Consider the following 13,976-nt stretch of genomic DNA (forward strand, 5'->3'; position numbering starts at 1 on the left):
AGTGTTTATAAATGTATGGGAAGCTTGTTACTCCAATACCGTAAGTCCTGTTATGTCATAGGGGTCATAAATGATTGGGAAGCTTGTTACTCCAATACCGTAAGTCCTGTTATGTCATAGTGGTTATAAATGAATGGGAAGCTTGTTACTAAAATACCATAAGTCCTGTTATGTCATAGTGGTTATAAATGAATGGAAAGCTTGTTACTCCAATACTGTAAGTCCTGTTATGTCATAGTGGTTATAAATGTATGGGAAGCTTGTTACTCCAATACTGTAAGTCCTGCTATGTCATAGTGGTTTGAATATATGGGAAGCTTGTTACTCCCATACCATAATTCTGGTATGTCATAGTGGTAAAAAATGTATGGGATGCCTGTTAACTCAATACTATAAGTTCTGCTATGTTGGAGTGGTTATAAATGCATGGGAAGCTACTTCCTTCAGTAGAGTAAGTCCTGTTATGTCATAGTGGTTATAAAATGTATGGGTGGGGGGAGGGGCTTGTTACTCCAATACCATAATTCTGATATGTCATAGTGGTAATAAATGTATGGGATGCCTGTTACTCCAATACCATAAGTCATAGTGGTTATAATTGTATGGGAAGCTTGTTACTCCAATTCTGTAAGTCCTGTTATGTCATAGTGGTTATAATTGTACAGCAGCAACTAAAATACATGTACAGGGGGTAGTCTTGTAATGCGGACAGTTCTACTTTATAATTACTTTTTTTTTTTTTAGAAAAAAGAAGAAAGATATATTTTATGGATGTTATATGGGTAAATTTCCAATGAATTCACAGAGATTGTCATTTGAAGTGGAAATTGCAGAAGAACTCAATGATCAGTTGGATGCTGTTGCTGTGGGATTTTGTCATTCAGAAATTCCCCAGAAAATAGGGACTGCTGCACAATACAAAGATCCTCCAACACATTTTGAAGTTTCAGGTGGTTGTGTTATGTTCTCCTCTGGTGGAAAGTAAGTAATGGATTGTTAAAACTTATGTTATAAGTAACTTTGAAAAAGTTGTGACTGAAAAGCTCTGTAAAGAATATAACAACTACATTACAGTGAAAAAAGAGTACATATTGCTCCAAATTCATGTAAAGACCATTTTGATTATTTTTATTTTGTTCAAATAATGTAAAACTAATGCTGTTGTTATATATTGAAATTTTTTTGAAAGGTAATTCAGTTATGCCATAAAAATGTGATCTTATGGGATTCTTCCTAAAACTTACATGGTTGGCAGCTGGCAACGTTTTATTTAGGTAGATGCAATAGCTACATACGGTTTTAACAGAGTCAAGTTCCAATATTATACATAGCTCTCTGCTGTCTGGCTGCTCAATTTTCCCCCATCTGGCAACTGAATTGTCTGTAAATTGTAAGGTGTTTGGTTGCTCAATTGTTTGACATTTTATTTTATACAAATTATACAACATTTTGAATTTGATTTTATTGTTTTAGTGTGTTTGCTGAATCAGTGGTCCAAAGTAGTTTTCGAGAGGAAGGGAAGTATAAAAAAGGAGACAAGATAAAATGTGAAGTGGAAAAAGTCTCATCAGCTGAGAAACTGTTGTTTGAAGAAGATGGCTCAATATCACCACAACAAGATGTCAATATTAAGTTCTTTGTAAATGATAAACTGGTAGGTTTCTTTTTTATACTTACATAATTTTCCTTTGGTTGACAATGAGGAATATGGGGTTGATCATTATAGACATTATCAAATGAATACTCCATGAATATCCGTAAAAATATCTTTATAATTTAAAATTTACATTTATGGTTTCATACTGCACAACTAGTTTAAGTTGATCCGTAATTCAGCATAGGAAAACCTTTTAATTATACTTTTTTATTATATTGGTAACAATATGTTAATGAACATATAGTAAACTACCTGGTACATTCTTGTTTTAATTTAACCAAACCCCAATTGTCCTATTTGTTTTTTTTAAAATTATTTTGCTATATATTAATTAAGCCTTAAGTTTTCTCTTTTGAATTGTTTCATATTTTTCATGTCCAGGCCTTTTACAGCCAACTATACAGTATGGGATTTTTTCATTGTTGGAGACCATCCAGTAGCTTATAACTGCTTACTATTACTTCGTTTATAATACTAACATTATATGATACCAGACACATCGAAACACCAGGACAATGCTTTAAACTGACATATAAATAAAGACATAAGTACACCATGACAATGAGTAAAACTGACAATACATGTACACGATTACAAAAACATCAGTAAACCATGACAATGAATAAAACATATTTTATAATTACAGACACATCATTTCACCATGAAAATTAGCAAAAAAACTGACATTAGACTGTTACAGAAACATCACAACACCATGACAATGAATAAAACATATTTTATAATTACAAACACATCAGTACACCACGACAATGAATATGACCTATATTTTACAAATACAGACACATCAATACACCATGACAATAAATAAAACATTTATAATTACAGACACATCAGTACACCATGACAATGAATAAAACATATTTCATAATTACAGACACATCAATGCACCATGACAATAAATATGACCTATATTTTATAATTACAGACACATCAGTACACCATGACAATGAATAAAACATATTTTATAATTACAGACACATCAGTTCACCATGACAATGAATAAAACATATTTTATAATTACAGACGCATCAGTACACCATGACAATAAATTAAATCATATTTCATAATAACAGGCACATCAGTACACCATGACAATGAATATGACCGATATTTTATAATTACAGACACATCAGTACACCATGATAATGAATAAAACATATTTGATCATTACAGACACATCAGTACACCATGACAAAGAATATGACATATATTTTATAATTACAGACACATCAGTACACCATGACAATGAGATCAGATGGCCTTTTTCCTACAGTATTTACAAATGGTAACATATCAAAAGAGGTAACACTCAGAGTTCTGAACTTTTACGCAGAAACAGAGGAAAACAGGAAGAAAGCCAACTTGAAGGTATCACACTACATATAAAATGTATCTCTCTTTTTTCGTTATTTTTTCAAACAAATAAGAGTTATGGATAAAGGATCTAAAAACTGTTATTTATATTTTCTTGAACTCCAGAAATTTCCCTTGGCTGAAATGTTTGAAATTAATTTCTATGCTCTTTTAAAAGAAAAGTTTGGCATTCATATTTATGATATGATATAATTTGTTGGCAAATATATTAGTATATGAGTGAAAACATCTATTTTTCTCAATAAGGTTAAGGTTATGGGCTGATGGGCGGCAAGGTAAGGAATATTGATACCTATTTTGTGAAATCAACATTTCCAACAGTTTTGAATCCAGGTCTCTGAAACTTTACAGAATGATTAAAAACATATTGAAGTTGTGCAGCTGCTATTATGGTATTGATTGAGGAATTGTTCCACCTATTTCTAGACTAGATTACATCCACGCCACTTGGACTGGCGGATACTGTAATTTTAGAAATTATTGTGAGGTTTTTATTAATGCGAATAATTAGACTAGGTGAGTATTGCAATGATAAGAACTTGCATTCTGATATCTAATACATATATCTGTATGCAGATTTTTCTGACATCGCAATACTAAATGCTTGCAATAATTTCTGAATTTACAGTAGTTGTCTCGTTGGCAATCAAACTGCATCTCCTAATTTTAATATTGGGGACTAAATCATTTTTCAGCAAATTTCACAAAAGACAGTACCTATTTGAATCGTTGGTCAACTTTTAACCATATTCTTTATCAGAATTTTATCTTATTTTGAGGCTATGTATAGGGGAAGATATATATATGGTTTGTGGGAAACAGTATGTACGGGTTAATTTAATCTATATCTGCTTTCTGTGTATATAGTTTTACAATTTTTATCAATTTAGCAAAATGACAAGAAAAAGAAGAAAAAGTCAGAGAAGGAAGAAGGTCAAAAGAAGGAGAAAGTTCCATGTCCTAATTTTAGAGATTGTGAATTTATTGTTGTTGAAGTGGGCAAGACAGAGGGGAAATTACAACTAATTGAGGAACAGCTAAAAGGGGATAAATTCCAAAGTACATTAGAAACGATGGCCAAATCTATTGAATATTATGAAAAGTAGGTATTATTGACTGCATAAAATTCTACTGTTCACTTAAAACATATATGTTCTTTTTAAGTTTGTATGTTATTTGTGGCTAAAGTAGGAAATAAATCTAAGGGCCACACCAGCTCTTGGCACAAATGATTCTGTTTTTTAATGTTTTGGACTTCATTTGTTGAAGTCTAGTCTATGTGTTAGTTTAGTAAATTATATTCTTAACTCAAAAATGATCTTTAATTTGAAAGTCCTAATTAATTAGATAAAACAGAAAAACAGTGTAACATATCTACTAAATATGATTAGTTGTTAAACCTCTCATTTCCCTGTAACCAAAAGGGTTGATTGGGGTATAGAAATATGGTCATTCCTGGACTTATCCTGTTCTGAGAGTAAGACCCTTGCTAAAGTGGGTCACCAGTTTGACTGTGCAGGATGTAAAAATTTACAGCCACATATATAGACATCTCTCTGAGGGGTCAGTAGGTGGCCTGTTGCAATAGAAAGTTTCTGCCCCTTGCCAACATACCCATATTTACAGTGACAGTCCAAATTCCCCTTTTCATCTTGGTTGGTGGCAGAACCTAACAAAATATTATTGTCTTAATATGCTTGAAGTAATTGCCACTGGAAGTAAAGCAAGAAACAATCAACCAATCAATTTCATTTTTATGACAGTTCCGAAAATAATTTATGAATGCATTCTGACTATGTGTGTTGAGAAAGATTCTTTAAAATATAATTGCATTTTTTTTTAATTTGAAAAGGAGTTTTAAAGATTTGGACCTACTTGACCAGAACAAATATGCTTCACTGTGCCAGGCAAAAGAGAAAATTGAAGGCTTGGTAAAAAATTTCAATAGGATTCACTACATGTCCTTAGATCTTACAACAGGAAAGGTAAGACAATTCTATAAACAACGTTACAAATTTACAGGTACAAACAAACGAGATGTTCCTTATATAGGAGTAACTACTAATTATTTCAGAGCTATTTAAAATAACTTATAAGAAGTAACATTTTTGACATTAATTTTTATGGTAACCTTTTATCTGCATATTCCTCTCAAACTTGATGTATTCTAATAATTTATGTGATAAAATAATGTATAAATTCATAAAAACTTCATTAAGCCAATGCTTCTGTTAGAATTTAAAATAATTTTATTACGTAACTTAAAAATTAAAATTACCTATGTAGGTAATTAAAAATAATAACTTGATTAAATCATCCCCTGACTGATGATGTTATTTGATTGCAGGGAATGGATAAAGTACTGGAGAGAATAACTGATACTATGGACTGTCGCAAACTACACCAGGAAGTAAAATATAACATCCCAAAGAAATGTCAAGGTCATATACAAACAATCATGAAGGAATTGAAGAAGGAAGAGGTTATAGAATTTGGAACAGGGCTCACAATGTATGAAGAAAAAACATTGAAAATGGAAGGACATGAATTCTTACAGATTGCTAGGTTACTACATGAACAGGTAAATAAAGAAATTCATGATCTGTTGAACCCTTTGTTTGACTTAATCTATTTAATTTTTGTAATGATCCTCAACAACATGATGACAGCATGTAGAATGCTTTTTGCCTTCTTTATTTGAATAGATCTGTTTTCAGTTTTTATGACTATTTTTACACCTTCCAATTCTGTATGAAGATGTGTTATTTTACTCAATAGATATAAGAAGATGTGGTATGAGTGCCAATGAGACAACTCTCCATCCAAGTCACAATTTGTAAAAGTAAACCATTATAGGTCAAAGTATGGTCTTCAACATAAAGCATTGATAACTTCTTTTTGAAATTTATTGGAACATTAAAGTGTTGACTATAATATGAATCAATAGTTTTGTAAGTACCTTGTGTATAACCCTTAATGTAGCTAAAAAAATGTTTTTGATTCTTAAACTTTCATTTTGCAGTTTGAAATAATTTAAGATTTATAGTTAAATTCATTATTTCCCATGCAATCCACAATTCTGTAATTGAGTACAAGGTTTTGTCATGGACTACTGTCTTTAATCTTTGAATTTTGATTCATTATGTTAAAATTAATCACTTCGTGGCTGACCTGGCTCAAAATTCCAGCTTGACTTTTGGCCTCACTACGCGTTTATCATCTGTTCCACTAACTTGTCTTTTTATCATCTATTCTAAACTGTTTGGCTAATTTTGACAAAGATTCAATGTCTCTAGAAATGAGAGTTTTTCCTTGTTCCCCTCAGCTGATAAGCAGCTTTGTATTACTATCTGCCTGTCATTCATACCAACAGTAAAAAAAGATTTCAGTAATGTGACAAATTAAGCATGTAATTGAGTTCCACCTGCACATCAAATTGCTATGCTTGAAAATTTGCTTCAAATAAATTATTCTACAATCAGGTTTGACTTCATATCAATAAAAGTATCTGTCGAATTTATGACAATGAGACAACAACTCAAGTGTACATTAAACAAAACAAAGGCATATTCCTACAATGGTAGTTAAATAACTGACCATTCATTTTTCATGGGATACCAGTTTTTGTGACTTTCGTGGGTTTAGATTAACCACAAATTTAAATGTTAAAATGTTTAACAAAGTACCCATTTGCTATAGGCTTTTATGAAGACTGGCAAAATAACAAAATCAAATATACGCAAAAATGCAATGTCCTTATTCGACAAAAATTAGCTCCTATGAAATTAAATGAATCCACAGTAAACAAATATGACTAAAATCAGATGACAGTAAGACAGCAAACCAACAGTATTGTCATCTATACTGATCAGAATCTGTTATATTTACCTAGCAAAAATGTTTGTCTTACTGTAGGGAAAACTAGCATTGGTACAGCTGGGTTCAAGGACAATAGTGGCTGACATTCAATACCTTCAGTCTGTATTAGATAAGTTAGAAAGGATGTCTGCCATGCAGAAATGTGGTAAACTGTCTACAGCAATCAATGAGTCATCACATGTCTGGACAAGTGAAACAGTCAAATCTCATTTCACAGCGGAAGAAGGAAAGGTATGATAACTTGTTTAAATTTAAAAACTTAAGAAATGGTAGCGTAATTTCTTACAAGTTTTCTAAGAGACTAAACAATTTGCCTTTTTATGATTTGACATTATGCACGTCTTTCAACACAGTATATATCAACAGATGAATGATGTCAATGATTACTGGAAAAATTAAAATCTACGAAAACGTCGCCATGCGATGTCCATAAAAATGTACAAATAAAACATGTTACAGGCATCCATTTTTTATAAATGAAAAGTGAGCATGGACCAATGTCAAATTGTTTTATTTATTTGGAGAAATAACACAGCACATTAATTATTTATTTTTTACGGATGTGAATGTAAGCATTGGTGCAATTTGAGTACTCCTCATTATATCATCATTGATCGTTTGGAGGTCGGTTCAAACTAATTTTTCTATGATTCAATATGGATTCAAAATTAAATTGGTCAAACTACATAATACATAAAGAATGGAAACTTTTGCCTGGATCATAAAAAAAACCTGTCAAAATAGGTGCAATTTGGGTACCCTCACATTATATGTTTTATTTTTTAGTCAATTTTTTAAATGTAATTGAAATAATTGACAACATAAAATAATTGAAATATTTATTGAAAAAGTTTTTAAATTGAAAAAAAAAATGGATGCTTGTCTGTTTTTTCAGATTTCTCTTTTGATGGAGATTTTACAAGACTACTTTGGTTTGGTTGAGGTCCCAGTGTGGAGACAGGTTCCAGAGGATACACAGTTCTTATATACAACACTAGATTCCTTATCTACAGCACCTATACCTCTGGTAAGATTTTATATGGAAATTATCCAGAAAAACCAATAAACACAAAATTATTGAAAAATGAAACTCATATCAGAATGTGTTCTTATAGATTTATATGCAAGATTAATTAAGTTATATTTCCAGGGAAATATAAAATAGCAATATAGGATAGTTAGTAAAAAAAAACAAATTTATCAATTGTATATAGTTTTTAATACTAATAAATAAAGTTTTGAGATTAAATGACAGAAAAACAATTTATCAGTTTGTGAATTAGGAAAAGTGGTTGCTGTCTACATTGCAAGAAATCCATTATGCTATATGCAATATAAAACCTTATTCTAAACTATAATACAATTCTCTGGAAATTATATTTAGGAAGAAATCTATTTCTCTCAACCAATATCTTAAAAGATAGTATGGCTATATTTAACTACCATGGGAGGATGTGTGAGGAATAAGGATGCTTGGAAATATATGTAGTTTGATTGTGCAATTTAAATCCTTATATTTATATTTTAGCATACCAATACCATAATTTTCTGTCTGTAATCTGAATTTTATATTTTACATGAAGATTTTGACTTGGATGTTGTAGTTTATTGGTAAGAAAACATTTTCCTTGAAAGCTAGATCAAAGCATGGCTTAATTGTTATCAATGTAAACTGCTTGAGCCTAGGTGTCTACTAACTAAATATTAGGGGAAGCCTTCTCATATTTGTTCAGTCTTTGGAAATTTTCCATATAGGTGAAAATGACAATATTTTCTTCCACGTCACTATATTTGATGTCTAAATTCCAAAATTCCAAATTGTGAACAAAAATATTATTCCCTGCCTAACAAAGTAAGGGAGACACTATGTTTTCCATTGTGCGTTTCTGTCCATTTGTTAGTTTGTTCATCATTCATTTATTCCATCCTTTATTAGATTGAAGTGTACATTTAATGTAGTTTACAACCAAGATCTAATGAATGTTATTTATATGGCATGAACCTACAAAAACATATGCCAGATAAGGGTTTTGACCTAGATTTCTGGGTTCAATGAACATGATAGAACTGCAAAATTAAAACAATGGAAAATTTCTTCTATGTCAATTCTACCTCTATAAAATGTTCCTGTTTTGAAAGATGATACTAATAGAGGGCTGAAAAGTAGACATCTATGCAAGCTAATACATATTAAGATTGTTAGTATAGCAGTGAAAGCATGGTCTTTAGTGGACATATAAAGTGCTTTAATATATACTGGTTATAGATATCATAACTGTGTGGTAAATGTTTTAAAATAATATAGCATCTACTCAACTGTTTTTATATGTAAGGTCAAACCGGCATGTGAAATAGAACAGTCTTAGTAACTTAGAAATAAGTTTTCTTTGCATAAACAATTGTGCTATGTTTTTAAATGTTGAAGAATGAATATTAGAAAAGGTAAAAATTCAATTTAAATTATAAAACCAAAGGTAGGACAATTTTACTTAAAATATTAAAGTGAGTGACGACCCTTTAAAATATAAAAATGTTGAATACACCTAAAATTCTTATCAGATGTTTTACAAAACATTTTTTAAAGGTTTATTTTGGCTAATAAACTCTTACAGAATATATAAAAGAAGATGTGCAGTGTTCTCCCATGGCCTTTTAGCATCATGCTAATGACTGATGCTATATTTCTTGAATGTAATGCTATCAGAATTGATTTTCTTTTAGGTTGTTTTATGGATGTGATGCTATAATTTTAGAAACAAGATGGTATTTCAAATTTCCCTGTTTATCAGGATGCTATATGAAATATCTGGGGAGAACACTGATGTGGTATAATTGCCAATGAGACAACTCTCCACCAGAGACCAAATGACACAGAAATAAACAACTATAGGTCACCGTACAGCCTTCAACAATGAATGTTCATTGCTTAACTCGGTGAGTAGAAAACATCTGTATATTTCCGAGAGTAGAGAGAATCAACAGCTAGATATTTCTAGAGAGAATCAACAGCTAGATATTTCTAGAGAGAATCAACACCTAGATATTTCTAGAGAGAATCAACACCTAGATATTTCTAGAGAGAATCAATGGCTAGATATTTCAAAGAGAATCAACACTTATATTTCAGGGGAAAAAATCAACACCTGGATATTTCAGAGTGAATCAACACCTGTTTATTTCGTGAGAGAATCAACACCTAGATATTTCAAAGAGAATCAACACCTGGATATTTCAGATAGAATCAACTACTTGATATTTCAAAGTGAATCAACACCTGGATATTTCAAAGTGAATCAACACCTGGATATTTCAGATAAAATCATCACTTGTATTTCAGAGAGAATCGACATCTGAATATTTCAGAGAGAATCAACCTCTGGATATACCGTATAGCGGGTTATTTTCGCTTATTTTGGCGGGTCAGGAGAAATCGCGAAAATAAATTCCACGAAAATTTATGCATACGTTCGATACTTTCTAGGTTAAAGCGTTTTGTAAACTATCTACTTTTTTCCCGTTTGACGGATCAATCACGGTTCTTGTTAATTTGAACAACATAAATGCCAAAGGCCATTGTTCACTGGCTATCAGGTATTGATTACATAAAATAAATAATGATATAAGAGTGTGAGGTACGCTTGTCAGGTATTTTATCCTTATTAATTAGTGTCAAATTATATAAGAGTTGCAAGTCACTCATGATAATTTTATAATCTAATTAGTACATCAAAGGTCCGGTCAACCGTAATATTTACAAGAAGTTTGTACACCTGTGAAAAATAACTATGTACTTGTATTCTATTGATTAACTGTATCAAAATATAATCAATAAATAAGACGTCATGCAGGAAAAACAATCATTTAACCATAACAATAGGCCCTTGTTTGTCAATTTTTACAACTTTTTAGGTAGAACCATTTCAGTATCCGCCAAAATATTCAATTGGGATTAAAGAATCCGCCAAAATAAAAACCGCCAAAATTTTTCGTATACTTTGTTGCCCTTAAATCGCGAAATTTTACACCCGCGAAAATAACCCGCTATACGGTATTCATAAAGAATCAACACATGGATATTTCAGAGAGAAACAAAACCTGGATATTTTAGAGAGAATCTGCACCTGGATATTTCAGATAGAATCAACACCCAACACATGGATATTTCTAGAGAGAATCAACACATGAATATTTCAGAGAGAAACAAAACATGGATATTTCTAGAGAGAATCAGCACCTGGATATTTCAGATAGAAATAACACCTTGATATTTCTAGAGAGAATCAGCCTCTGGATATTTTAGAGAGAATCAGCACCTGGATATTTCAGAGATAAACAACACCTGGATATTTCACTACCATGTAAACCCTTTTGGTTTTTTTATCAGAAAGAGTTTTAGGGTGAAATATATGAAACAATAGATTTCATTGATATGAAAATGTATTCTTATTTCAGAGAGAAGGAGAAAGATTGAGGATTTCAGTGCTATGAAAATGTTTTTTAATTTCAGAGAGATTTCTAAGGTGATAAAGAGAGAACCAAGGATTTCAATGCTAAGAATATGTTTTCTAATTTCAGAGAGAATTTTGGGGTGAAGGAGAAAGAACAAAGAATTTCATTGCTATGCAGAAAACATTTAGCTTCATCCATTCAATATCTGATCATACATTAGCTGCAGTCCTGTCGTCTGCTACCAAATATGGTCGAACATTGCTGATAACACCAGAAGGTGCTGTTTTCCAGATAGGATGTGTGCAGACTGTTATTGCTAGCCACAAAGGACTGATGGGTAGGTTTTATGCTTTCATTTAAAAGATTTGCTCTGTCTGTTGGTCTGCTAATGTTTTCCAGATGATTGCACAATTTTAGACTTTGGAATTATTTTTAGTTTTAGTTCACTTGCCATTCATTATCTTTATTGATTGTTAAGCTTGAAGAGATCAGTCTCGTGAATCAGAATATTTGAAATCCCTCAATACTCTTGAATTTAGCTAACATTAATAAGGAGTTACTGATAAGATAAGAGTTTTAAAGTAATATGCAATGTTCTTGGGCAATAAGGGACATGATATGGCTTCTGTTACTTAAAATAAAAAATCAATCTATGAAAGTCTGTAAAAGAACCAGTAGATTGTAAATTTAAGATTCCTTGAAAAGAAGTATGGTTCAATTGCTATGAAAAAGAATGTTCAACTAAGATTTCAATGCAAGAAAATCAAAAAAAATATTTTTAAGGACCTATTAAAACCCAGCAGGTGAAAATGTTACACATAAGAAATTATAGTTAATTAACCCCATCAGCCCCTCTCCATAATATCTGGTAACCCAAAAATCATGTTTTTATTGAGTCCAATTTAATAGTAGAAGCAATATTAGTACATGTATCATACTTAGCATGTCCAGAGTAAAGTTGAAAGTATACATGCTTGTTTAATATTCATCAATCCTTATTTTTCAACAATATTGTTTATCCTGTGAATGTATATGAATGTATGTATATGATACTGATTTCAGACCTGATTTTTCATGAATTACAACCTTCATTTGGTAAGATACAACCTTTTCAAAATTGAAATTTTATAATATGTATTTATGCTTCAGTTATAGAGAAATTTTGAAGAATTATTACTGTAACACTAATTTAATTTGTCTTTTTTAGACCTGCTTGTCACAGGCACTTGTCTTTGAAAAAGATTTACCTATCTACATTGATATAACACAGGGGTAACCCAACTCAAATTATTGAGAAGTGACACTTGGTTGTGAACTTTTGTTATATTTTGATTATGCAGTTGTCTATCAAACTGAAACTTGTAATGTCATAAGTCTACATTAAATTATCTACAAAATGATGATTTCGCTTTGACAAGGCAAATAATTTACAGTTCACCCACTTTTAAGGACTTGCTATCAATGATTCCCACAACAGAAATAAGCATGGCATACATCATTTTGTAGATAATATAATGCAGATTTATGACATAATAACCTTAACAAGTTTCAGTTGGAGAGACAACCATGGAATGGAAATATATCGAAAGTTCATGATCAAGTGTCAGTTTTCAAAAATGTGAGTTGGGTCTGGGTACCTTGTGTTATTTTGAGGTTATGGGTAAAAAAATCAGACAAGTGCCTGTGTTGCTCTGCTTTGGCAATTTTAACTGCTTTTCTATGAAATTACTCAAGTTACAAAAACTGAAAAGGATGATGTAGATATAGCATGCCCCTGATATGTTTTATGAAGAATTAGAGAATTAAAATTTATGCCATCCTTTGCCCTTAATGTTTTTGTGAATATCACAAATTTTTCAAGACCCAACAGTTTAAACTGCACAACTTATGAGTTATACAAAGTGTTAATGATTTATCATTTTGTTGTACAATATGGTTAAATGCTCATACCAAATAAGACCATCTTATAATTTTAGAGTAACAAAATTGCCTGGAGAAAAACAGCTTCTTTTAGAATGACAAGCTAACAATAGGAAATTTATAACTAACTTGTTTTGTGTGCGATTTCCTTCTTGAATACTTATGGCTCATAAGAAATTTCAGATTTGATGATGCATGTATTTTCAATGTCCTACAAAAATGGTGCAGGAAATTTTATATACTAACTATTTGATTAAATATTTAACTGGTTGTTATATCTTTATGAAAAGGAAGAAAATGTTATTAATTTTTTTATAACCCGTCCAAATCTCTTCCTGAGTTCTTTGTTAATTGTAAGATTTGATTGCCAACTGAGCAAGACCCTCATGTGAAGTCAAGGTCGTGCTTCTCAATCAAGTTTACATGTGTTTGCAGAGGTGAGAGCATGTCTAGTAAACGATCTGTCAAGCAGTCTGTCTCTCTCAAATACAAAAAGAGTATCCAGTACATAGCTATTTTCTTGTTTGCCATGGCAAGACATTTTCAATGCAACTAACGGTTAACCCTTGGAGTCATTCCTAACCCCCTCCCCCTGGGCCTCATATAATAAATTGTTAAATATCTCAAAAATGTTTTAGATCCCAACACCTGAAGCTTGATAAGACCTTTCAAGTTC

General features: G+C 31.3%; 1 protein-coding gene across 2 annotated transcripts in view; it reads left to right on the forward strand.

Moving 5' to 3' along the window:
* The window catches only part of LOC127726366 (uncharacterized), a 73,751-nt gene that overhangs the window by 31,797 nt on the left and 27,978 nt on the right, over positions 1-13,976 (forward strand). For both annotated transcript variants that reach the window (XM_052233726.1, XM_052233727.1), the window contains 9 exons: positions 745-981; positions 1,474-1,654; positions 2,903-3,046; positions 3,943-4,154; positions 4,905-5,037; positions 5,400-5,633; positions 6,968-7,162; positions 7,827-7,958; positions 11,507-11,717. In XM_052233726.1, coding sequence (XP_052089686.1) covers positions 745-981; positions 1,474-1,654; positions 2,903-3,046; positions 3,943-4,154; positions 4,905-5,037; positions 5,400-5,633; positions 6,968-7,162; positions 7,827-7,958; positions 11,507-11,717 — 1,679 coding nt within the window. The remainder of the gene's footprint in view (positions 1-744; positions 982-1,473; positions 1,655-2,902; positions 3,047-3,942; positions 4,155-4,904; positions 5,038-5,399; positions 5,634-6,967; positions 7,163-7,826; positions 7,959-11,506; positions 11,718-13,976) is intronic.

The sequence above is a fragment of the Mytilus californianus genome, unplaced genomic scaffold, assembly GCF_021869535.1.
Source record: "Mytilus californianus isolate M0D057914Y unplaced genomic scaffold, xbMytCali1.0.p SCAF_17, whole genome shotgun sequence".
NCBI classification, from domain to species: domain Eukaryota; kingdom Metazoa; phylum Mollusca; class Bivalvia; order Mytilida; family Mytilidae; genus Mytilus; species Mytilus californianus.